A 25,632-nucleotide genomic window follows, 5' to 3' on the forward strand; every position below is an offset into this window, starting at 1 on the left:
ACTGATGACTAAAGAGGCAGCTTCAAGTCCCTAAGGCTTTTTATTTTTTTTTTTTCCTGAGACCTGCAGTTAAAATGCCTGCTTGCTTGGACCTAAGGAAAAGAGAGAGGAGAGAAGTAAAGAAGTACTGTGCATTAGTAAAGTAATCGTCATGCTGGGAAAGGATGAGTGATCACTTTTTTTTCTTTCTTTTCTTAATCTGGGACACCCTATCAACAAATGTACTGAACGGTCCCTTTTCCAGCTCAGTCTTAGCTGTAGAGCGAATGAGAGATCTGTCCATTCTGTATTAAAGGACATGTCACCTGTTGGTTAATGACTTTCTGTGTTGAATTGTCTTTGAGGAAGTAGGTTTTTGGGTCATTTTTATGTACCTGGTTTCTGACAGAGATACTGGGGAGCCATGACAGAAGAGCTTATTGCTCAAGTACAAGGATTTGCCTTTCTGAAAGGCCCCTCCCATAACTGCCTACAGGTCACCATCTTTGACCTGGGAGGTTCAGTGTAGCTTCAGTGATTGGTCCAAGGTAGAGATTATTTAGGTCATATTAGGCGCATAGGGGGAAAAACAAAGCAACAAGTGAGGATTGCACTCATCTGTTTCAGTAAGTTGCTGAGATGGTTAAATTCATGAACAGTTTATAAGCTCTTAAATTTCAGACTTCATGTTTGAGAAATGTAGCTTGATGATGATGATTTCCAGACTGCCTTTTTTTTTTCCTGACACATCAGTGTCTTTTTTTTTTTTTTAAGTTTCTTGTCAGACATATTTCACTCTCCTAAATGTTTCTCATTTTTTCCTCTTGTATAGTCAATAAAGATTCCAGCACCGACCCCTGACTCCCCTGACGCAATAAGAATCTTCAGATTCTACTTGTCCAGTGATAGCAAAGAGAAACCACAGTCCAGCTTTGACTGCATTCGCCAGTACGTCTCAGGATAAGTAGCACTCACAACTGTTTTCACGGTCATCAGCAAATGGAATTCAAAGTCTGACACCACAAGGCTGTACCAGTCACTCACCCCTGTATTAGGGCAATAACACACAGGCCACTATTGGGTTCTATTCAAACATGACTACAATAATACTCAGAGGCTTGTGCCACAAAGGTGTGAGCAGTAATAACTGAGAACAGCGAGGCAGCATTTATGGCCATGTGGGGTCAAAGGGTCAATGAAAAGGTTACATTAGTACTGCTTTATTTGGGCCGTAGCTCAGAAGTGTTTTAACCTCCTTAATTGGACACATTGTTATTTGAAGAGATGATTCATAAACAGGATTGGAATTTGCATGCAGAAAGGAGAGGTTCACAACCAGCTGTGCCTCTGTGCGTGCATTCGTGCATGTGTCATATGATGCCACGTTTTATTGCAGCACTGCCAGAATCTCTGCTACATTTGGCCAATTGACTGAGCTGAGCCAGAGAATTTGTAAGCTTAAACTCTAAAAAAAAAAAAAAAAAAAATTTTTTCCTCCCCTTTCTTGACTTCTCCCCAAAGGGAGGGCAGGGACCACTTGGAGAGCAAGGGAAGTATTCAGGACAAGATCACAGTTTGTGCCACAGATGATTCCTACCAGACAACGCGGGAACGCATGTCTCAGGTGGAGAAAGACAGCTGGAGCCGCTCAGCGATTGAGATCAAGCCGGGGCCAAGTAAGCTGTTTATTAATGCATTTCTCTCCAAGCTGTTATGTGTTCTAATCTCAGTTTACATGGCAGTTTTCAAGCACGTAGGGATCAAGGAGAGATAATGGAGTTTTCAGCTTCCAAACTTTTGCATCCTGCTGGTAATTGCCATATGGTGTGGAAGTTATCACATAATTGATCAAAACGCTGAATTGCAGCTATTCATGCAAGATGCTGCTGCTTTGGGTGTGACATTTTGATCACATTATTTAGGCAGTGTGCCAGCCTGCCTCTTAGTACCATTAGTGTGATTAGTTTTGCCAGAAGCATACACTAGCAAGTCTCATGCTGATGAAGTTTTACCTAAAGATGTAATTATAGTGTCTGGATTTTAAATAGACTGCATTTATAGAGTGCTTTTCCATCTGCATCAGAAGCTCAAAGTACTCCACAATTATGCCTCACCCATTCACACAGACACACTCACACACCGATGTCAGGGTGCTGCCATGCAAGGCGCTCACTACACACCTTGAGCAACTTGGGGATTAAGGACTTTGCCCAAGGGCCCTTAGCGTTTTTCCGGGCTGGCTGGGTTTTGAACCAAGGACCTTCTAGTCTGAAGCTCAACGTTTAACCGCTAGACCATCGCTTCCCCATTTTAATTAAGTTTGATTTGATAAAATACTGTAAATCTCTAAATGCCACTTACAGAGATGCTTCAGGCAACCTGGAGCAAAGCAATTCTGACATGAAAGCCCTTTCTTTTTCTTTTCTTTTTTGCTGACAATTTCATTTATTTGCTTATTTATTTTACTGCTTCCCCTTGTTTGAGCCGTGACATCAGTATCTATTAAATTGACAGTGCTGCACTTAATAAATGATCTAGCCACGATGGATTTAAATGCTTGTGTAAATTAGATTTACTGAATAGAAACGTCATGCAGACAATCACTACAGTATAATGCTCAGAGTTACTGATAGTCAACTGTTAAAACTACTTTCTACACAGGAAATGTAATTGCTTGTTTGGAGAAATAGTCTATGTGCTTTTTCATGATTAAAATGAATTCATGTCACCAGCACAAGTATATACAGTATGTAGTAAAAGCTTGAAAATAAACAAGATTTCAGTGAGAAACTTGCAGTTAAAGAATGCCCTGTCTTACACAACTGCTTTCCAGCACCACTGGACATATGAGAGTAAAAGGAATGAGTTAATGGTTGCAGTACGTGTCATATGCAATGCAGAGTACATGTCCTTTTGCGGTGACTGTCTTTTTATAGAACTGTAATACTATACTCTCAGAAACAAATGCCTACAAACCACCTCTGAATTGTATGTTTCACAGAAGAAAAATTGGTACATTTTTACAATGTAAAGTGTCATTTTAAACTTTAATTGCTTTCAGGGGGAAAAGAGGCATTTAACATCAATGACAAATCAGCAGTTGGATTTTGCACATGCCTATGACCAGATGCATACATTTCAGTGTTCATTCAAAACTAGAAGTCTTTTTAGACATTAAAACAAAAATGTGCCTATGCACTTTTATTGGGAGATTTATAACACACATGGTTATGCACACGTGGTTTTGTTTTCCAAAACTCTAACTTTGTGAAACTGTGCACGTGTACATGCTTGACCTTTGCTTCCATAGCTGGCCATACATAAGTGTGGACGCCTGCATGTTCGGCAGACATCTCAATGAAAACAGCAAAGAAGAAGAAAAAATGGGTTAAATTTGTGAGGGCCAACCATACCAAAACAGCAAACTTTGCACAAGTTACACTATGGCTAGTTATAGCAGCCAGTGTTGTTAAAACTGTCATTTCAACTGCAAAAAGATTGTGTAAATTATTGTTGTAAATGTTTGCAAATTAGCAACACCAAAATGAGACATTAAAAGCAGAATAAAGTTACCAAAGTGAAATAGAACATACAACAGCTATAAAAATAAAATTTAAATTTGATCCTAGATGTACAACCATTTAGTTTGCAGAACTCATGCATTCAGTGAAATAGTCTTAAAGCGACAAATGTTTTAAATTTTATTTCTCACATAATTTAATTTTTACATCTCCCCATATGACAGTTTCACAGTAAAGAACAAGTTCATGCACAGTTGCACGTTATGCACGTTATTTCTTTAGAAAATTGTGTGTGTGCACATATGGGTCCTGGTGTTCGAAAGTATTAACATTTCTTAAATTTGATTAGACAGTTGTCTGATGTTTTGTTGATGCACCCATTACACAGTGCCAATCTAAAGATTCCATAATTTTTAAAATTTATATCATAAAATCATGTAAGTTATCATAATTGAGTCATCAAGGGATATATTCCGTCTGTTTGTGGAAAGTCATGTTGAGCAATTAAAAACTATCCTCAAGCTGCTTCAGTTCATTACAGTCCCACACCAGTTCCAGTCGCTGCATGTTTGAAATGTAGCAGTACAGCTTGTTTCAATGCAAGAATGTTTTTCATTAAAATCTTAAAGACCTCTTTTTCAAAGGTGGCTGTTGAAACAAGCTCTTGCGATCATTGACTGTTGCATGCTGTGAAGCATACAAAACTGTTCTTACTAGGAAAGAAAGAACCATGCCGTTACAACAGTACACATCTGCCATGCCCCCCCCCCCCCCCGTCTCCTCCAAAACACTGTTTGCTTTCACAATATTTACCTTCACAATGTTTTTTGAAAGTCTACTTATTAATAAAAAAAATTTTTCTGCAGTGATACCCAAATCCACTCCCAGAATTAATGGGATCTAATCCTTGTTCAATTTAATATTTCCACCTTTTCATTGCCATTTTGTTAATTTATAAATCACCCTGCGTTACCTTGTAGCGGTAAATTTGAAGTTTTTTGTTCTGCCTTTTATCCAGATCTGTCCAAAAATGGAACATGTAAAATAGGGATGAGGCCGATCCGATCCAATATTTGTATCACGTTTCGATACCAATGTATTTCATCCATCCATCTATCCATTTTCTTCCGCTTTATCCGGAGTCGGGTCGCACGGGGCAGCAGCTCAAGCAAAGCCGCCCAGACCTCCCGATCCACACACACCTCCTCCAGCTACTCCGGGGGAACCTCAAGGCGTTCCCAAGCCAGCCGAGAGTGTTTTCTGATCCAGGAGCAGTCTGTCTGTCTGTGCTGAAAGGTTTCCATAAGTGCTGCTGCCTTCTGGCTGGGGGGGTGGGGGGTTCTGAATTGAGAAGACTTACCCAGACTGACTCCAAATATGAGTAAATTAACTACTTTCATTTATCTTTTGGTGGTTCTGACATTTTGGAAATGCAGAAATGTGCCGTCCTCAAAACGGTACGTGTAGTCTGGGGTGGGTGTGCCATCTGGTGTTCCAGATGAAACTTTATCCACTAACCCAACAGTGACCCCATTTACATGTACATAAACATGTATATCTTTAATCAGATTTATTTTGTTCTTTCACATTTGTGTTTGTTTGAGCATTCTACAAAGCTATTTCTTGAAGAGGGAGAGAGATAGAGAGAGGGTTGTCTTTTCCCTATAAAGTCTATACTTTGTCTTCACGAGCTGCTCTTTTGCTTTTTACCCAAGGCCAACATATGGCCATCGGGCATTGCGAAGACCTGGCGTCTGTCCGTCCATCTATCTGTCTGTGCACAGCATAAATCCAGTTCTATTACTGCCACAGTTTTCAAATTCACAAGGAACATTTTTTGGGACACAGACCTTTGGAAAAGTTCAAAAATCGCTAATCTTGACATATTTTAAAAGGTATTTTGAGAGGTTTAAAAAACTCACATTCTGTGTGAAACTGTCCCGTTTTGTTTGTGAATGGCGGGCGTGACAGCCAATCAGATTAGAGCTGTACAGTGATGTCAGTGGCTGGTCTCTCCAAAACCGCTTCGTTTTGTGTGTTTATATGCATGTTTCTCATATATTATGTAAAGCTAGCAAGAAATAAACTCTTCTAAAACTGAAAATGCCATTTTTGGTACCTAATAACACCTCTGAACGTATTTAGCGGACGTTAGCATGGTGACGTCACAGGCTGGGCGCTAGCTGCAAAACTCTGCTTCGTTTGTCTGTAAATTTGTCCTCTTTGTCATATATTATGTAAAAGATAGCGAGAAATAAATACTTATAAAACCGAAAACGCTGTCTTTGGAACCTAATAACGCCTCTGAACATATTTTGTGGACGTTAGCATGGGAACGTCACAGGCTGTTAGCTAATTTAATTAAATTTCTCATTAATACCAGCAAATGCACAGATGTGATCTACAAATATTTCTTGATTTGCATAACTTCCACTTTTGGCAAAAGCTCATGCACACGCAATGCCTCCTGCAGACGCTGTTAAAACGTTAAACCCATTAAACCAGGTGTTTCTGATTACTGAAGTGCATATAAACACAAGAGATCACATTATTACAGTATCTGATTATTTTGGTCATGTAAATGTGCTCCGCTATGGGGCGCTCATCTCGACAGAACACTGGCACCAGTAATGATAGCCCACGGTCTGGCGGATTTGGCTGTGGGGAAAAAAAATCAAGTGCACCCTGTCAGAGTGCACTTGATTTTTTTTTTTTTTCTTCATAGGGACGCCCCAAAAATTGTGTAAGAGTACATGTACCGTTTTGAGGATGGCACGCATTTCCAAAATGCCACAAGAAACCACCAAAAATAAACAAAAGTACTTAATTCTTTCACCAAAACATCAAATCTAGGAAATCATCTTACACAAACCTTCTGGCAAAATGTAGCTGAGCTTTCAGGTCTTTTTTTTTTTTTTTTTTTAAAGAAAATCCTCCTCTATACCACTTCATCATGAAGTTGTAAACTGGGGATACAAAATATCCTCATAACATCAACAATAATGATGATAATGATATTAAAGCAAACAGAGCTCTGGGATGGGAATAGTATTGGCAGATATACAGTGAGGAAAATAAGTATTTGAACACCCTGTTCTCCCACGTAGAAATCAGAGGGGTCTGAAATTTTCATCTTAGGTGCATGTCCACTGTGAGAGACATAATCTAAAAAAAAATCCAATTTTTTTTTTTTTTTTTTTTATAATTTATTTGTGTGTTACTGCTGCAAATAAGTATATGAACACCTGTGAAAAGCAATCAATCAATTTTTTTTATATAGCGCCAAATCACAACAAACAGTTGCCCCAAGGCGCTTTATATTGTAAGGCAAGGCAATACAATAATTATGTAAAACCCCAACGGTCAAATCGACCCCCTGTGAGCAAGCACTTGGCTACAGTGGGAAGGAAAAACTCCCTTTTAACAGGAAGAAACCTCCAGCAGAACCAGGCTCAGGGAGGGGCAGTCTTCTGCTGGGACTGGTTGGGGCTGAGGGAGAGAACCAGGAAAAAGACATGCTGTGGAGGGGAGCAGAGATCGATCACTAATGATTAAATGCAGAGTGGTGCATACAGAGCAAAGAGAAAGAAACAGTGCATCATGGGAACCCCCCAGCAGTCTACGTCTATAGCAGCATAACTAAGGGATGGTTCAGGGTCACCTGATCCAGCCCCAACTATAAGCTTTAGCAAAAAGGAAAGTTTTAAGCCTAATCTTAAAAGTAGAGAGGGTGTCTGTCTCCCTGATCTGAATTGGGAGCTGGTTCCACAGGAGAGGAGCCTGAAAGCTGAAGGCTCTGCCTCCATTCTACTCTTACAAACCCTAGGAACTACAAGTAAGCCTGCAGTCTGAGAGCGAAGCGCTCTATTGGGGTGATATGGTACTACGAGGTCCCTAAGATAAGATGGGACCTGATTATTCAAAACCTTATAAGTAAGAAGAAGAATTTTAAATTCTATTCTAGAATTAACAGGAAGCCAATGAAGAGAGGCCAATATGGGTGAGATATGCTCTCTCCTTCTAGTCCCCGTCAGTACTCTAGCTGCAGCATTTTGAATTAACTGAAGGCTTTTCAGGGAACTTTTAGGACAACCTGATAATAATGAATTACAATAGTCCAGCCTAGAGGAAATAAATGCATGAATTAGTTTTTCAGCATCACCCTGAGACAAGACCTTTCTGATTTAGAGATATTGCGTAAATGCAAAAAAGCAGTCCTACATATTTGTTTAATATGCGCTTTGAATGACATATCCTGATCAAAATGACTCCAAGATTTCTCACAGTATTACTAGAGGTCAGGGTAATGCCATCCACAGTAAGGATCTGGTTAGACACCATGTTTCTAAGATTTGTGGGGCCAAGTACAATAACTTCAGTTTTATCTGAGTTTAAAAGCAGGAAATTAGAGGTCATCCATGTCTTTATGTCTGTAAGACAATCCTGCAGTTTAGCTAATTGGTGTGTGTCCTCTGGCTTCATGGATAGATAAAGCTGGGTATCATCTGTGTAACAATGAAAATTTAAGCAATACCGTCTAATAATACTGCCTAAGGGAAGCATGTATAAAGTGAATAAAATTGGTCCTAGCACAGAACCTTGTGGAACTCCATAATTAACTTTAGTCTGTGAAGAAGATTCCCCATTTACATGAACAAATTGTAATCTATTAGACAAATATGATTCAAACCACCGCAGCGCAGTGCCTTTAATACCTATGGCATGCTCTAATCTCTGTAATAAATTTTATGGTCAACAGTATCAAAAGCAGCACTGAGGTCTAACAGAACAAGCACAGAGATGAGTCCACTGTCCGAGGCCATAAGAAGATCATTTGTAACCTTCACTAATGCTGTTTCTGTACTATGATGAATTCTAAAACCTGACTGAAACTCTTCAAATAGACCATTCCTCTGCAGATGATCAGTTAGCTGTTTTACAACTACCCTTTCAAGAATTTTTGAGAGAAAAGGAAGGTTGGAGATTGGCCTATAATTAGCTAAGATAGCTGGGTCAAGTGATGGCTTTTTAAGTAATGGTTTAATTACTGCCACCTTAAAAGCCTGTGGTACATAGCCAACTAACAAAGATAGATTGATCATATTTAAGATCGAAGCATTAAATAATGGTAGGGCTTCCTTGAGCAGCCTGGTAGGAATGGGGTCTAATAAACATGTTGATGGTTTGGATGAAGTAACTAATGAAAATAACTGACAGAACAATCGGAGAGAAAGAGTCTAACCAAATACTGGCATCACTGAAAGCAGCCAAAGATAACGATATGTCTTTGGGATGGTTATGAGTAATTTTTTCTCTAATAGTTAAAATTTTGTTAGCAAAGAAAGTCATGAAGTCATTACTAGTTAAAGTTAATGGAATACTCAGCTCAATAGAGCTCTGACTCTTTGTCAGCCTGGCTACAGTGCTGAAAAGAAACCTGGGGTTGTTCTTATTTTCTTCAATTAGTGATGAGTAGAAAGATGTCCTAGCTTTACGGAGGGCTTTTTTTTATAGAGCAACAGACTCTTTTTCCAGGCTAAGTGAAGATCTTCTAAATTAGTGAGACGCCATTTCCTCTCCAACTTACGGGTTATCTGCTTTAAGCTACGAGTTTGTGAGTTATACCACGGAGTCAGGCACTTCTGATTTAAAGCTCTCTTTTTTAGAGGAGCTACAGCATCCAAAGTTGTCTTCAATGAGGATGTAAAACTATTGACGAGATACTCTATCTCACTTACAGAGTTTAGGTAGCTACTCTGCACTGTGTTGGTATATGGCATTAGAGAACATAAAGAAGGAATCATATCCTTAAACCTAGTTACAGCGCTTTCTGAAAGACTTCTAGTGTAATGAAATTTATTCCCCACTGCTGGGTAGTCCATCAGAGTAAATGTAAATGTTATTAAGAAATGATCAGACAGAAGGGAGTTTTCAGGGAATACTGTTAAGTCTTCTATTTCCATACCATAAGTCAGAACAAGATCTAAGATATGATTAAAGTGGTGGGTGGACTCATTTACTTTTTGAGCAAAGCCAATAGAGTCTAATAATAGATTAAATGCAGTGTTGAGGCTGTCATTCTCAGCATCTGTGTGGATGTTAAAATCGCCCACTATAATTATCTTATCTGAGCTAAGCACTAAGTCAGACAAAAGGTCTGAAAATTCACAGAGAAACTCACAGTAACGACCAGGTGGACAATAGATAATAACAAATAAAACTGGTTTTTGGGACTTCCAATTTGGATGGACAAGACTAAGAGTCAAGCTTTCAAATGAATTAAAGCTCTGTCTGGGTTTTTGATTAATTAATAAGCTGGAATGGAAGATTGCTGCTAATCCTCCGCCCCGGCCCGTGCTACGAGCATTCTGACAGTTAGTGTGACTCGGGGGTGTTGACTCATTTAAACTAACATATTCATCCTACTGTAACCAGGTTTCTGTAAGGCAGAATAAATCAATATGTTGATCAATTATTATATCATTACCAACAGGACTTAGAAGAGAGAGACCTAATGTTTAATAGACCACATTTAACTGTTTTAGTCTGTGGTGCAGTTGAAGGTGCTATATTATTTTTTCTTTTTGAATTTTTATGCTTAAATAGATTTTTACTGGTTATTGGTGGTCTGGGAGCAGGCACCGTCTCTACGGGGATGGGGTAATGAGGGGATGGCAGGGGGAGGGAAGCTGCAGAGAGGTGTGTAAGACTACAACTCTGCTTCCTGGTCCCAACCCTGGATAGTCACGGTTTGGAGGATTTAAGAAAATTGGCCAGATTTCTAGAAATGAGAGCTGCTCCATCCAAAGTGGGATGGATGCCGTCTCTCCTAACAAGACCAGGTTTTCCCCAGAAGCTTTGCCAATTATCTATGAAGCCCACCTCATTTTTTGGACACCACTCAGACAGCCAGCAATTCAAGGAGAACATGCGGCTAAACATGTCACTCCCGGTCTGATTGGGGAGGGGCCCAGAGAAAACTACAGAGTCCGACATTGTTTTTGCAAAGTTACACACCGATTTAATGTTAATTTTAGTGACCTCCGATTGGCGTAACCGGGTGTCATTACTGCCGACGTGAATTACAATCTTACCAAATTTACGCTTAGCCTTAGCCAGCAGTTTCAAATTTCCTTCAATGTCGCCTGCTCTGGCCCCCGGAAGACAATTGACTATGGTTGCTGGTGTCGCTAACTTCACATTTCGCAAAACAGAGTCGCCAATAACCAGAGTTTGATCCTCGGCGGGTGTGTCGTCGAGTGGGGAAAAACGGTTAGAGATGTGAACGGGTTGGTGGTGTACACGGGGCTTCTGTTTAGGGCTACGCTTCCTCCTCACAGTCACCCAGTCAGCCTGCTTTCCCGGCTGCTCGGGATCTGCCAGGGGGTAACTAACGGCGGCTAAGCTACCTTGGTCCGCACCGACTACAGGGGCCTGGCTAGCTGTAGAATTTTCCACGGTGCGTAGCCGAGTCTCCAATTCGCCCAGCCTGGCCTCCAAAGCTACGAATAAGCTACACTTATTACAAGTACCGTTACTGCTAAAGGAGGCCGAGGAATAACTAAACATTTCACACCCAGAGCAGAAAAGTGTGGGAGAGACAGGAGAAGCCGCCATGCTAAATCGGCTAAGAGCTAGTAGCTACGCTAAGCTAGCGGATTCCTAAAAACACGCAAAATGAATAATGTGTAAATAATTTAGAGGTGATTCAGCAGAAGGAGTGCTTTAGTTAAGGCACGTAAAGATTACACTGGGAAACAAATCGTAATCTAGATAACTAGATCAATCTAACTGCGCAGATTAAACAGCTAACAGATACAGAAAAACACCGCTGTGCTCCGGAACAGGAAGTGATACAATACCGCAGTGAGAGCCAAATGAATGTTAATATTTGGTACAGTAGCCTTTGTTTGCAATTACAGAGGTCAAATGTTTCCTGGAGTTTTTCACCAGGTTTGCACACACTGCAGCAGGGATTTTGGTCCACTCCTCCATACAGATCTTTTCTAGATCTTTCAGGTTTGGAGTTTCAGCTCCCTCCAAAGATTTTCTATTGAGTTCAGGTCTGGAGACTGGCCAGGCCACTCCAGGACCTTGAAATGCTTCTTACGGAGCCCCTCCTAAGTTGCCCTGGCTGTGTGTTTGGGTCATTGTCATGCTGGAAGACCCAGCCATGACCCATCTTCAATGCTCTTACTGAGGGAAGGAGGTTGTTTGCCAAAATCTCGCAATACATGACCCCATCCATCCTCCCTTCAATACAGTGCAGTCGCCCTGTTCCCTTTGCAGAAGAGCACCCCCAGAGTATGATGTTTCCACCCCCATGCTTCACGGTTGGGATGGTTTTCTTGGGGTTGTTCTCATCCTCTAAACATGGTAAGTGGAGTTGATCCCAAAAAGCTCTATTCTGGTCTCATCTGACCACAAGACCTTCTCCCATGCCTCCTCTGGATCATCCAGATGATCACTGGTGAACTTCAAACGGGCCTGGACATGTGCTGGCTTGAGCAGGGGGACCTTGCTGCCCTGCAGGATTTTAAACCATGACAGCATCATGTGTTGCTAATGTAATCTTTGTGACTGTGCTCCCAGCTCTCTTCAGGTCATTGACCAGGTCCTATGTAGTTCTGAGCTTTCTCAGAATCATCCTTACCCCACAAAGTGAGATCTTGCATGAAATCCCAGACCGAGGGAGATGGACAGTCATCTTGTTTCTTCCACTTTCTAATAAATCATAACAGTTGCTGTCTTCTACCAAGCTGCTTGCCTGTTGTCCTGTAGTCCATCCCAGCCTTGTGTAGGTCTACAGTTTTGTCCCTGTGTCCTTAGACAGCTCTTTGGTCTTGGTGGTGGACAGGTTGGAGTGTGACTGAGTGTGGGAACAGGTGTCTTTTATATAGGTAACAAGTTCAAACAGGTGCAGTTAATACAGGTAAAGAGTGCAGAATAAGAGGGCTTCTTAAAGAAAAATTAACAGGTCTGTGTGAGCCAGAATTCTTGCTGGTTGGTAGGTGTTCAAATACTTATTTGCAGCAGTAACATACAAAGAAATTATTAAAAAAAAATCATACATTGTGATTTCTGGATTTTTTTTTTTTAGATTATGACTCTCACAGTGGACATGCACCTAAGATGAAAATTTCAGACCCCTCCATGATTTCTAAGTGGGAGAACTTGCAAAACCGCATGGTGTTCAAATACTTATTTTCCTCATTGCACAAATTCAGGGATTGGACGTTAAAAAATTGTGGATCGTTGCAATCCTAATGTAAAAGCAAGCAAGACCATTACTAGTAACATCTTATTTACTTGATATTAAAAAAAAAAAAAATTGTGTCCTGGCTTCAAACAGCCCCCCCCCCCCCCCCCAATGTTTTCTTCAAAATCGTAGCTCCTTGTCTGGGCCCAAAGCAGTGTTTATAGTACATTTTGTTAAAAGCTGTAAATTCTTGAACAAACATCCTTGGTGGAGTCTTTGCTGTTAAAGTGTGACAAGTCTTCCACTAACCAAAATGTTCTGCAGCTTAAAGTAGTAATGAGATTACGGTCTGCAGATATTTATTGTATAAGCACAACTATTTCCTGCCTTCTTCCGGTTGAATTAGTTCTGTAACAGGAAGAAACTGACTGTCTTTTAGTTTCTATGCCCCTCTGTCTGCTGGGCAATAGTGCAACACTGCTGTCAAGCCCTTCACTGTTTTCTACTCACAGTATTGCAGCTTTTCACACCAACATGGTAGGTTGTCATTGTAAATGAGTCTTTCTGGGTGGGTTTTAAGTGCTGTGTATATATGATATCTAATATGACTGTGTCAAGCATGGCAGCAGAAGAGAGACAGTACACAATAGACACCTTCCCATTCTGGTCGTGTTTACCCATGATTCCCAGCGCGCTGCCATGTCATAAGGCAGAGAATATAAACATAGAGCGAGCGCCGGTGAGCAGTGAAGCACCAGTTAGCACTACAGTGGAACAATGGTGAATTCATGGGTGGTGTTGGGGTGGAAAAAGGGCATAAATGTAGACAACAGGTCACTAAAATGTCTTGCTATCCTAAGAGGCCTTACACATCAAGGAGAAAGGAGGAAGGAGCTTTCTTACGTGCCACACAGGCTGTGGCTAGCTCAGGTCAATGGAGCAAATTTCAACCCTGACCTGGTGTCGCCGACTGAACAGGGCAGACCAATTTTTAGGGGGGGGCCGTTGGGTCTGTGACGTCAACGTCGCTGACCAAACGGTGCCCCTAGAAAACGGTCCCCCCGATGACGCGGTTCACGGATTAACACCTCGTTTCTGCTTCAAACAGCACTCCAGTCATCTATCTCAGCGAAAGATATCTGCAGCTTTTGTACAACAATCATTTCCACATAAATTCAGCATTACTGCATGATAAAAGGTGGCGGAAGCGATCAGAGCACCACGGCTAAACGAGCTGCTTGCTGATGCATTCACTGCGTGTCGGACATTCCAAAGCGTCACGGAATTTCGCCTTGTTTCTGCCTAAAAATGACCTAATTTCTGCTTAAAACTGACTTTTGAATGATTTAAGAGGGTTTACCTTCATCACCTGATGATTAATAATCCCATTAATCCATTTGATTGCTTTGGGTGAAGATGTGCTGCTGTGGTCCGAAATGACGCATGCGCAGATGCAAAAGGCGGACCGATTTTTAGGGGCGGCCCGTTTGGTCTGCGACACCGGGCAAATGGCTCCCAACATTTAATCTCTGGTAGTTTATTTTTTTGTACATAATTATAAAGTGAGTAAAGTAATATATGATTCAATAATATAGTAACTATTGCAAGATCTAAAACAGTGAAATTTAATTTAGTGTGTTCAAATAGCTTTATAGTGTGAAATTTAGCTCAGTTGTTGATCTGGTGTTTTGGTTTTACTATTTCTGACTATCAAGACCAGTTTCCACCTTGTAAGGATCGATGCCATCAATCCCATTCAGTTTCTCATTGTCGTGAGCAAATGTAGCTTCATCCAAAGAATCCCCATAGTGTGTGTGGGGCCTTGAAGTGGAGGCGTTTACATCATTTTTATAAGACATTTCGAACTATGCTGCTTCAGCTTTACAGGTGCCTGAACAAACAAAATTGCATTGTGCAATGCATTATGGGGAGGAGAAAAATACAGGAATGGAATGGGGTCTGTTCAGATGTGTGTAGATCTGTCTCTTCAAAGTTAGGGTGTGATTTACATAACTGGATTTGGGCTTGGATTAGGAAAGGCATGTGGGCCAGGCTGTAGATTACATACTTCTTTAATAACATTTTGCTCATCTGTGTTAAAAGAAAGCCGCCCTTATCTTTCACAAATGTCATGTTGATATTTACTGTCTGGCCCCTTTGTTTTGATCTCAGGTAAATGTGTGAAGGTCCAGAGGAAGCAGGGTCTAACTCCAGGCTCACGCAGCAGCAAGCACTCTCTGTGTAACAAGAGAAACCAGGTTCCCAGCCCTGTGGCACGCCATCCCTTGAGGGATCGCATCATTCATCTCCTGGCGTTAAAGCCGTACAAGAAACCTGAGCTGCTACTGTGGTTGGTCAGAGAGCGAGCCAATCCAAAGGACAGGGCTGAGCTGACCTCAGTGTTGGAGGAGGTGAGACATCTGGCACAGTGCTATGTAAATACACTGCTGACAAGTGAGTAAGTACTTTCAAATGCAGCCTTTAAAGAAAACACCATGATACCTTACACAAACAAAAACATTAATATGACTGCATACCTCCACAAACACCAAAAACACATCTTCCAACACATTATTATTCCAAGCTGTCAACTAGTAGCACTTTGTCATGTTTCCCAGGCACGTGGAAGGTGGCCTTTGGTGTCAGGAATGGGCTTTCTGAGAAAAATCTAAAGTACTGACATGCTGCAGCTCTTAGTAATTGACTTCCAACTATTTGTAAAGTTTTGTGAAAACATTTTCCGTTATTATGTCAGTCTTGTCATTCAAACAAATGAATAAATAAATGTCCAGACTGTCACTATGTTGACGCACTGTAGAGTCTGATGTCATCCATTTCACCAGGCTATGTGAACATTGGGTGATGAGTTTCTGAGAAGTCCAGCTAAGAAATAGACACAAAACACAACACATACCTTTGTTGCCTTCTCAGAAAACATAATGTCTCAAGTCGGGGAGGTGATGGTTTAGTGGCTAAGCATTGGACTTGAGACCAGAGGATCCTCAGTTCAAATCCCAGCCTGACCAGAAAATCAATAAGGGCCCTTGGCCAAGGTCCTTAATCCCCTAGTTGCTCCTGGTATGTAGTGAGTAGCTTGTGTGGCAGCACCCTCACATTGGGATGAATGTGAGGCATTATTGTAAAGCACTTTGAGTGTTTAATGCAGATAAGAAAGTGCTATATAGTTGCAGTCCATTTGAAAACATCAGACATGGGAAGAGAAAATATAAAAAGGAACACTTATCCCACTGGTTAAATAAAAGCGCTTAATTGTGGTAATGTAAAATTCAGCTGCGTTTTGGCTCTGGTGATGTTGGGTCAAGGATTTATAACTACAGTACTGCCCATCACCACTGCTTTTGCAAATAATACTGATCTGACTTGCAGCTTGCCATTGTTGCACAGCAAAAAACTGTAATTTCAAAAGGTTATGTCTGTTTAGTTTTTATTTTTGCCATATTTTCTATGATCTTGTTCACAATGTTTTAGCATCCCAGTAGTCTTCAGGTGGAGACTGTACCGCGGCTCTTAGCTGTAATTAAGGCTGTACGTTAACTACCTGTGGAGGGGAAGACTGTGTTTTGACAGGAGAGCAGTGGGGTGTCTCCAGCTGGGATCTGATGTCTTTGAAAATTTAAAGTCGATCGTTTGTATCATTCTGGAGGAACAAAATTTTGTTCAACAATATAGACCCAGTTCAGTAGAGATGCTGAGGGCCGTATTGTGTGCATGTGTGTTTTGTTTTTAACTTTTAATGATGAGGTGGGTTTATCACTGTACGATGCTTCCAGAACCTCAGCCTGACTCTCTCTGAGACGATGCTGTGTTCTGTCTACTGCAGTTGGAATAACTTTTTTCTTTGATGTTCAGGTCAGTAAGTGGAACCCAAAGGATAACAGCTACTCTCTGAAGCCTGAGCTCTTCAAACACGTCCAGAGAGACTGGCCTGGCTATCTGGAGGAGGAAAAGCAGCTCGTTCACAGGCTCCTGAGTAGGTGGGTGTCACCCCCCCCGCCCCACCAAAAAAATCAATAAAATCCCCCACACAAATGCTCTCTAATGTTTAGTTAGTTTTGTGGAAATTCTCTGCTTTTAGCTTTACAGCAGAACATTTTGGAGTTTTGAACCATAGTTTTTGTAATAGGTTTTGGCACATAGCACAGGAGAGACTAAGGGATTGATGTGTGTTGACGGTGCTGGCGTTGGCACAGAAAGGCCACTGAGTTCATGTAGACGTCTGCTGTGATCATGTTGAAAGTGGAGCTTCTAAATGACTCCGTCTCTGCACTGATGAATCTGTTAATGGACAGATCAAAGCATCGGAAAATGCTCCCTGTACTGTGCTGCCAAGCGGCATTAGCACGGAAGGTTCAGAGTAGCAGGGCCGAGCTCTTCAGGTTGAGCCTCGCAACCTCGCTCGTATGTTTTCTCTGTTTGAGATCCTGGCCGCACGCTTCGTGAGCATTTTGGGGGAAAAAGTGCCAACACCTTTTGCTCATTACCCCCTCTGCTAACAATCCTTGTTAAATGTAAAACACTTACAACTGTACTTGTAAAACAGAATGCCAAGTGTGATAAAACAGATACATACTGTAAAGTGGATTTTTATGTCTCAGGACATGTCCCGTCTTATTTCAGTGATTCGAGAACGGTTGGGGGGGGGTGGGGGGGGTGGTGGTGTCCTGAGCTTGGTGACAATCACATGGTTGAGAGTGTTGTGTGAAGCAGTGGATTGGGGGGGGTGGCTTGTTGCTTGTTCTGTGGTGTCTTTTTGAGGAAGGAGCTGTAGGAAGCAGATTAACAGAAGAGGGTTTGGTCCAACACAGGTTAAATCTGCTGCTATTGTTCTTCTCACTGACTGGACTGTGTTCAGTCTTTGTGGCTGCCTTTTGCAGATTGTATCTCCAAAGCCATAAAACGGAACATAAAAAAGCTGTTTTTTTTTTTTTTTCTTTCTCCAGCATGTTTTCCTATTAGGATATTTTCTTCCACAGGAAATTCTTTCTTTCCTCTCGAAGCCAGGTCAAAATTAATAATTCCTGATCCACTTGCTTTGTTATATATAGTTGTTTTTCTTTTTCTTGACACCTTGTGTTTTAAGATGATTGTCCCACTGAAGGTGCTATGTTCTGCTTTTTTTTTCTCTCTCTCTCTCAGGAAACAGCAACCACACGACAACAAGCAGTTGAAGAGTCCACAGTCCAATCATTCATTACATAAAATTGGGGGCTCTCCTTCACCAGCCAGTCCTGTCAGGAATCCCTCTGTGGTAATTAGTAACCTTAAATTAATTCTAGTTTTTCCATGTTGCTTGCTCACTTTGTTGAGAATGAGGCAGAAATGTTGTTTATAAATTGCTGGGATTATATGTCTGCTTTTACTGTGATGGTCAAAATGAGACTAAATCTTGATCTGCTTGGATTTATTCCCCTGGATCCGATTTAAAGATATTTTAGGGTTCGACTTTTCACTTCAATTTTCAGTAATTTGTCCAGCGTTGATCTAGAATGCTAACACACTCATGGGCTAAAAACAAGATTAAAAGGATCAGTACACAGGTTCTTGACCTCACTGAATAGGTGAAAATGTCATGTCTTCAAGCATGCAGACGATCCTTGCTGAGGTAAACGTGCATGTTTACCTCAGTTAAATGCAAATAAACTTTATAAAATCACTGATTATACAGGCATCTATTTACCTTAAGCTGTCTTGTTTGATGATGTCACTCTGGACTAAGTCCACACAAGGTGATTGTCAGTGAAGAGCTTTTTTTCTTGTTTAAAGGAGAAGAACGAGCCTGAGGTGGTGTTTGCATTTCAATTCAATACTGGGTGGATTCCATCGTTTTGTGTTTTTGTTGTTTTTTTTTGTAATTTATCATATTTGTCATTTATTATATTTGATTCCATCCATTTTTATCTGTAGTGAAAAGTTGAACTCTAAAACATTCTGAAGTTCTGCTTGATCACAGAATATGTGATTACTCTTTACTGTCCATAAATTAAAAACTGTGCTCTTTGCTTTATGTAGAAACGCCCATTGCACTCAGATCTGTCCAACGATAGGAACCCCAAAAAGCAAAAGTCATCAGTCCAGCCTGTGCCTCTGCAGACGCCCTCTCACGGAGTTCATTGCACCAACCCCACTAGTAGCTCTTTTCATGAGAGTAGTACGCCACAGAATAAAATGGAGTTTGAAAAAAACAAGAATCCTTTTCAGTGGACCCCAAATGGTCTTCTTTCACCACAGAAACCCAGTGGAACATCTGTTCCTTCCAAACTGGAGAGTACTAAGCCAGTGCCCAGTCCATACAGACCCCAAATCCCACAAACTGAAACTTCCATTTGTGCTGATCAAGAACTGTCCAATGTCCAACATAAAACAAAGCACAAAGATGAGGAGGGAGAGGAGCTAAGACCCGATTGGATTGAGACCAGTCCAGACCTGAAGCAGAATCAAGAAATTTTCAAAGGTAGGAGAGCTAAAATTGTCTTTGACATGCATCACTAAAATAGAAGTGCATGCTTTTGAGCAGTGTTTCCCAATCCTGGTCTTAAAAACCCAAAGTACTGCATGTTTTCCATTTGTCCCTGAGCTTCTAATACTGTATCAGGTCAATCAGGTGCGTTCAGCCAAGATTCTGGAAACACTGCATACCTTGAAAGGTTTTACCAAACCTGTGAAAGGTTTTACCAAACCTTTCACAGAGTGTAATTTAAATATACTGAACAATATAAACACAACACTTTTTGTTTTTGCTCCCATTTATCTTGAGCTGAACTCAAAGATCTAAATCATTTTCTATATCCACAAAAGATGTATTTCTCTCAAATATTGTTCACATATCTTTCTAAATCTATTAGTGAGCACTTCTCCTTTGCTGAGATAATCCATCCCACCTCAGAGGTGTGGCATACCAAGATGCTGATTAGACAGCATGATTATTGCACAGGTGTGCCTTAGGCTGGCCACAATAAAAGGCCACTGTAAAATGTTCAGTTTTGCTTTATTGGGCGGGTCAGAAAACCAGTCAGTATCTGGTGTGACCACTATTTGCTTCACGCAGTGTAACACATCTCCTTCGCATAGAGTTGATCAGCAGCCAGACGCCATCAAATGAGAGCATTTGCCCACTCAAGTCAGTTATGCCGAGGAACTGAAGTCAGGTTGAGACCCAGATGAAGATGACGAGCATGCAGATGAGCTTTCTGACAGTTTGTGCAGAAATTCTTTGGTTCTGCAAACCAATTGTTGCAGCAGCTGTCCGGGTGGCTGGTCTCAGAGTATCTTGGAGGTGAATATGCTGAGGTCCTGGGCTGGTGTGATTACATGTGATCTGCGGTTGTGAGGCTGGTTGTACTGCCAAATTTTCTGAAACGCCTTTGGAGACGGCTTATGGTAGAGAAATGAGCATTCAGTTCACAGGCAACAGCTCTTGTGGACATTCCTGCAGTCAGCATGCCAATTGCACGCTCCCTCAAAACTTGTGACATCTGTGGCATTGTGCTGTGTGATGAAACTGAACATTTTAGAGTGGCCTTTTATTGTGGCCAGCCTAAGGCACACCTCTGCAATAATCATGCTGTCCAGTCAGCATCTTCATAGGCCACACCTGTGAGTTGGGATGGATTATCTTGGCAAAGGAGAAGTGCTCACTAACACAGATTTATGAACATTTGACAGAACTAGGTATTTTGTGTATAAAGAAAATGTTTTAGATCTTTGAGTTCAGCCCATAAAAAATGGGAGCAAAAACAAAAGTGTCGCGTTTATTTTTGTTCAGTGCATATATATACGAGGGTAGACTGAAAAGTTCTAAGGCTCACTATGATACAGTTAATGGAACTTTTCAGCCTACCCTCGTACAGTAGTGTTCAGAATAATAGTAGTGCTATGTGACTAAAAAGATTAATCCAGGTTTTGGGTATATTTCTTATTGTTACATGGGAAACAAGGTACCAGTAGATTCTCACAAATCCAACAAGACCAAGCATTCATGATATGCACACTCTTAAGGCTATGAAATTGGGCTATTAGTAAAAAGAAGTAGAAAAGGGAGTGTTCACAATAATAGTAGTGTGGCATTCAGTCAGTGAGTTCGTCAATTTTGTGGAACAAACACATGTGAATCAGGTGTCCCCTATTTAAGGATGAAGCCAGCACCTGTTGAACATGCTTTTCTCTTTGAAAGCCTGAGGAAAATGGGACGTTCAAGACATTGCTCAGAACAACAGCGTAGTTTGATTAAAATGTTGATTGGAGAGGGGAAAACATACGCAGATGCAAAAAATTATCAACTGTTCATCTACAATGATCTCCAATGCTTTAAAATGGACAAAAAAAAAAGACGCGTGGAAGAAAATGGAAAACCATAAAAATGGATAGAAGAATAACCAGAATGGCAAAGGCTCACCCATTGATCAGCTCCAGGATGATCAAAGACAGTCTGGAGTTACCTGTAAGTGCTGTCACAGTTAGAAGACGCCTGCGTGAAGCTAATTTATTTGCAAGAATCCCCCGCAAAGTACCTCTGTTAAATGAAAGACGTGTGCAGAAGAGGTTACAATTTGCCAAAGAACACATCATCTGGCCTAAAGAGAAATGGAGGAATATTTTGCGGACTAATGAGAGTAAAATTGTTCTTTTTGGGTCCAAGGGCTGCAGACAGTTTGTGAGACGACCCCCAAACTCTGAATTCAAGCCACCGTTCACAGTGAAGACAGTGAAGCATGGTGGTGCAAGCATCATGATATGGGCATGTTTCTCCTACTATGGTGTTGGGCCTATATATCGCATACCAGGTATCATGGATCAGTTTGGATATGTCAAAATACTTGAAGAGGTCATGTTGCCTTATGCTGAAGAGGACACGCCCTTGAAATGGGTGTTTCAACAAGACAATGACCCCAAGCACACTAGTAAACGAGCAAAATCTTGGTTCCAAACTAACAAAATTAATGCCTCGCTGATGTGAAGAAATCATGAAAAACTGTGGTTATACAACTAAATACAAGTTTAGTGATTCACAGGATTGCTAAAAAAAAAAAAGCAGTTTGAACATAATAGTTTTAAGTTTGTAGCGTCAACAGCAGATGCTACTATTATTGTGAACACCCCCTTTTCTACTTTTTTTTTTTTTAACTAATAGCCCAATTTCATAGCTTTAAGTGTGCATATCATGAATGCTTGGTCTTGTTGGATTTGTGAGAATCTACTGAATCTACTGGTACCTTGTTTCCCATGTAACAATAAGAAATATACTCTGCCAGTAGTCCAGTAATGTACACCACTAATATATTTACATTTCCAGCTCCTACAGTATTTTGATGAAACATTAACCATGTGGTTTGATTTAAGATCTGATACAGTTTAGCAGTCATTCTGGAATAATTATGGCTCACTGTCACACTTAACAACCGTAATATATATATATATATAATATATATAGTAATTGTATGTGTGATGTGTTATTAAGTGGAATGAGTTATGACTCACTCGCACAGCCTCATTATATGTATAATACCGCCACTCACATTTTAACCATCTCCAAAATGTTGGTATGTGTGGGTCACAGTTTGCGTACATATGAATTTTGTTGACAAATTTCTTTTTATGAATGACATTTGACTGCAAAATTGTTGTGCAGGTCATTTAGTTCTCACTTTGCACAGCTGATAAAGGCAAATGAGGCCCCGGGTTAGGCCAAACCGTGTCACCCAGTTTGTTGAAAATTTGTGGCTTTGTTTGTGAGTAATCCTGTTGACAAAACAACCAAACACATGGTTGAACAGGGACAATGAACCGAATGAGTTGTACATGCTGATGACAACACCTGTAAAGGACAGTTCATACTGTTTCATACCAGAGAGTGAGGAGTGTAACACTGCCTCCACATTTGAGTTCTTCCTGCCCACTCCGGTCTGTTGATGATTGACCGTGGAACAGCTGGGGGACCTTTGACCCTGAGACTCAGCAGGCAGCGTTGCCTCCTGCCTCCCAGGTTGCTGATGTCACCGTCTGCCCTGGATCAGGCCTCTTATCACAAATAGTGATAAATAATTCCATTAGCCTTGATACAGCTGGTGTTTACAACATTCTTATTGGCAGACTGGCTTAACCATTTGTGTCTGTTTTTTCTTTCTATCCTCAGGCCACACGGGAGAGAAACCAATGGTTAATTTAGCCTCAACGACTCCACTCCCCGACTATGTAAAGTAAGTTCAATTAATGTTGTGTTTCAGCCTCATACATACTGCACATTCCCCGTTTCAGGAGGCATTTGAACTTAAAAAAAACAGCTCCAGAAATGGAGCTTGAGTGACAGAATCAACAAGTTGTTTTTGATCTTTTCTGGATGTGCTGAAAAATCTTGCCTGCTTTGCCTCCTTTTTTATTTTTCCAACTGACCATACCGAGTGACTTATTTAAAAACGAAAAACAGAAGCTCATGTCTTACATGTGTGCATCTGGTCAACACATCATGCTGTTTCACGGCAATGCATAAAACTATTCTACAGTGCCATCTACTGGAAAAATTAGGAATACAAGCCAAATCAATTATTGCTTTTTATCTGAAAAAAAGTAAAACTGCTGTTTATAAATAAAAACACATCTCAAAACTATTCTACAGTGTCATCACATGAATACAACCCAAATCAATGAATATCTATATATGAATTAATGAAAAGCTTCTACATTATAAATAAATACTCAATACTATTCTGCAGTGCCTTCTATTGGAGATATTGGCAAAAAAAAACAGAATTACTGATCATTTTTACCCATCTACAAAATGACAATATGCTAAGATCTCATTTATAAATAAGAACATGACTGGAGCACTTTTAAAATTACTTTTCAGTGTACTTGTACAGTATAGTATGTTTATATTCATAAGAAACATTGGCTTTTTTTCATCTGAGTCTAAAACCATTTTATTAATGAATGGTAATCAGCAGTACAACTATAAAAAATCAAGTCTGTTCTTGAATTTTTCAGTTGATAATTTGATTACTCTTTAGTTAAAATAGTGTTGATTTTCTGTTCACAGATTAAGGGTTAAAAAATGACAGCAGGTGAATAGCTTTCAAGAAGCTATTTTGTTTTTTCAGAAAATACGGCACCATCACGACACCAGAGCAGCGGCAGAAGTATGAAGATGACTTTGATGCAGAGTATGATGAATATCGGGCTATTCATGACCGGATTGCAGCTACTACACAGATGTTTGTTCAGCTGAGCTCAAAGTTGGACACACTGCCTCCTGGAACAGAAGCTTATAAGGTACTGTCTGGACCAGCAGTTGACTCTCGTGTCAATAAGAAATTTAACAGACAGTTTTTGTAATTACATTTCTGTAGACCACTGTAATAGAGTTAAAATAAAATTATCAAGATGTGCTTGTTGACTTTTAGTTTTAATTCAAGGGCTTTCACAGTAATATCACTCTGGAGTCATTTGATGTGGATATGATTCAAAGCCACATGACCGAACTAAGTGGTTGTGCCATCAATCTCCCACACTGAGTTTCCATTTGAATGTGTTCTGAAAAAGCAGACTTCAACCTATATACCTTTTTTATTTTATTTTGTTGATAGACCCAGTAAAAATTGAATAATGATTAGTAATTTTCAGAATGCTTTTTCTGATTATTATGGTAATGTGTGGAGTGGCTCTGTATGCTGCGATTTCGCCCAGCACACGTGCAAACAGAGTTTCTCTCCCTTCTTCCTCCTTTTTGCCCAGAGCAGTTACAAGGGGGAAAAAACATGACTTTCTCTTTATCCATTAGTGGAAACTGCACATCCTAAATCAAATCAAACTGATCATAATCCCATGTATTTGGGTGTGGAAGCGCTGCATTCAACACACGCGTGGACGTCTTTTCTGTGGCCGGAGGGGACAGGGACAAGACGATGTCTTCCCCTTTATCATTGGGAAAAAAATGCATGACGGGAAACCAATCAAAACCATTGATCCCACATGGTTTGATCAACATCCCCCACGTGGGCTTGTTTGTTTTTGAGGAAAAAAAGCCACCAAAGACAAACACTGCCAATGCTGCCTGCAGGTGGACAGCAGCAGGAGTGGCAAAGTGTCAGGTCTGTGACATGTTCAAAACAAGTCAGAGCTCTTACTTTGGACAGAAATAGTTTTTCTAAGTGACACAAATATAACACTGGTCAACACGATTTTTCATGCATGGAGTGGATTTTGGGTAATTTGGGAGCACTGAATCTGAATTTGGGCAGCATGGTGGTTTAGTGGTTAGCACTGTTGCCTCACAGCGAGAAGGTCATTGGTTTGATTCCCGCCTGTGGCCTTTGTGTGGAGTTTGCATGTTCTCCCCGTGTTTACATGAGTCTGTGTCTGTTTGTGGCCCTGCGACAGACTGGCATTCTGTCCTGGGTGTACCCTGCCTTGCGATCTTTGACTGCTGGGATAGGCTCCAGGCCCCCGCGACCCTTGATTGGTCTAAGCCAGGGGTATTCAACTAGATTTTTCCGGGGGCCAAATTTGTCAGAATACTATGACCTGTGGACCGGACATTCTCGTGACCTGTACTATTACTCCCGGATGTACAATTGAGACAAATGCTACTACATTTCTTTTTGCCTTTTTATTTAACAGAACATCAAAAGTCACACTTTAAGTGCAGGTTTCAACCAACATTAGCAGCCTCTGGTATAATAACATCACAGTCACAACAGGAATAACAGTTTTTAGTGCAAGTAAAAAGTAAATGAAACCATCTTCTGGCTTAACAACAAAACAATAACTACTTCTGGCTTAATGTACAAAAAGGAGAAGCGACTTAAACTTCTGGGGTTTTTGGACAGTTCACTCGCCTGGCATAAATGTTTTATTATTGCTGTTAATACAACCCCTGGCAAAAATGATGGAATCACCGGCCTCAGAGGATGTTCATTCAGT

At 40.7% G+C, this 25,632-nt stretch overlaps 1 protein-coding gene across 3 annotated transcripts in view; it reads left to right on the top strand.

The window, feature by feature from the left end:
* Positions 1-25,632, top strand: part of LOC117515808 (RNA polymerase II elongation factor ELL) — a 74,451-nt gene that overhangs the window by 41,975 nt on the left and 6,844 nt on the right. Inside the window, exons 3-10 of one of the 3 annotated variants that reach the window (XM_034176535.1) lie at positions 812-927; positions 1,501-1,655; positions 14,872-15,110; positions 16,570-16,698; positions 17,882-17,968; positions 18,730-19,171; positions 22,850-22,913; positions 23,811-23,982. In XM_034176535.1, the coding sequence (XP_034032426.1) occupies positions 812-927; positions 1,501-1,655; positions 14,872-15,110; positions 16,570-16,698; positions 17,882-17,968; positions 18,730-19,171; positions 22,850-22,913; positions 23,811-23,982 (1,404 nt within the window). Of the gene's footprint in view, positions 1-811; positions 928-1,500; positions 1,656-14,871; positions 15,111-16,569; positions 16,699-17,856; positions 17,969-18,729; positions 19,172-22,849; positions 22,914-23,810; positions 23,983-25,632 lie in introns of all 3 variants that reach the window. The other 2 variants (XM_034176534.1, XM_034176536.1) reach the window with 2 other exon arrangements.

This window comes from Thalassophryne amazonica, chromosome 8 (assembly GCF_902500255.1).
Source record: "Thalassophryne amazonica chromosome 8, fThaAma1.1, whole genome shotgun sequence".
Taxonomy (NCBI): Eukaryota; Metazoa; Chordata; class Actinopteri; order Batrachoidiformes; family Batrachoididae; genus Thalassophryne; species Thalassophryne amazonica.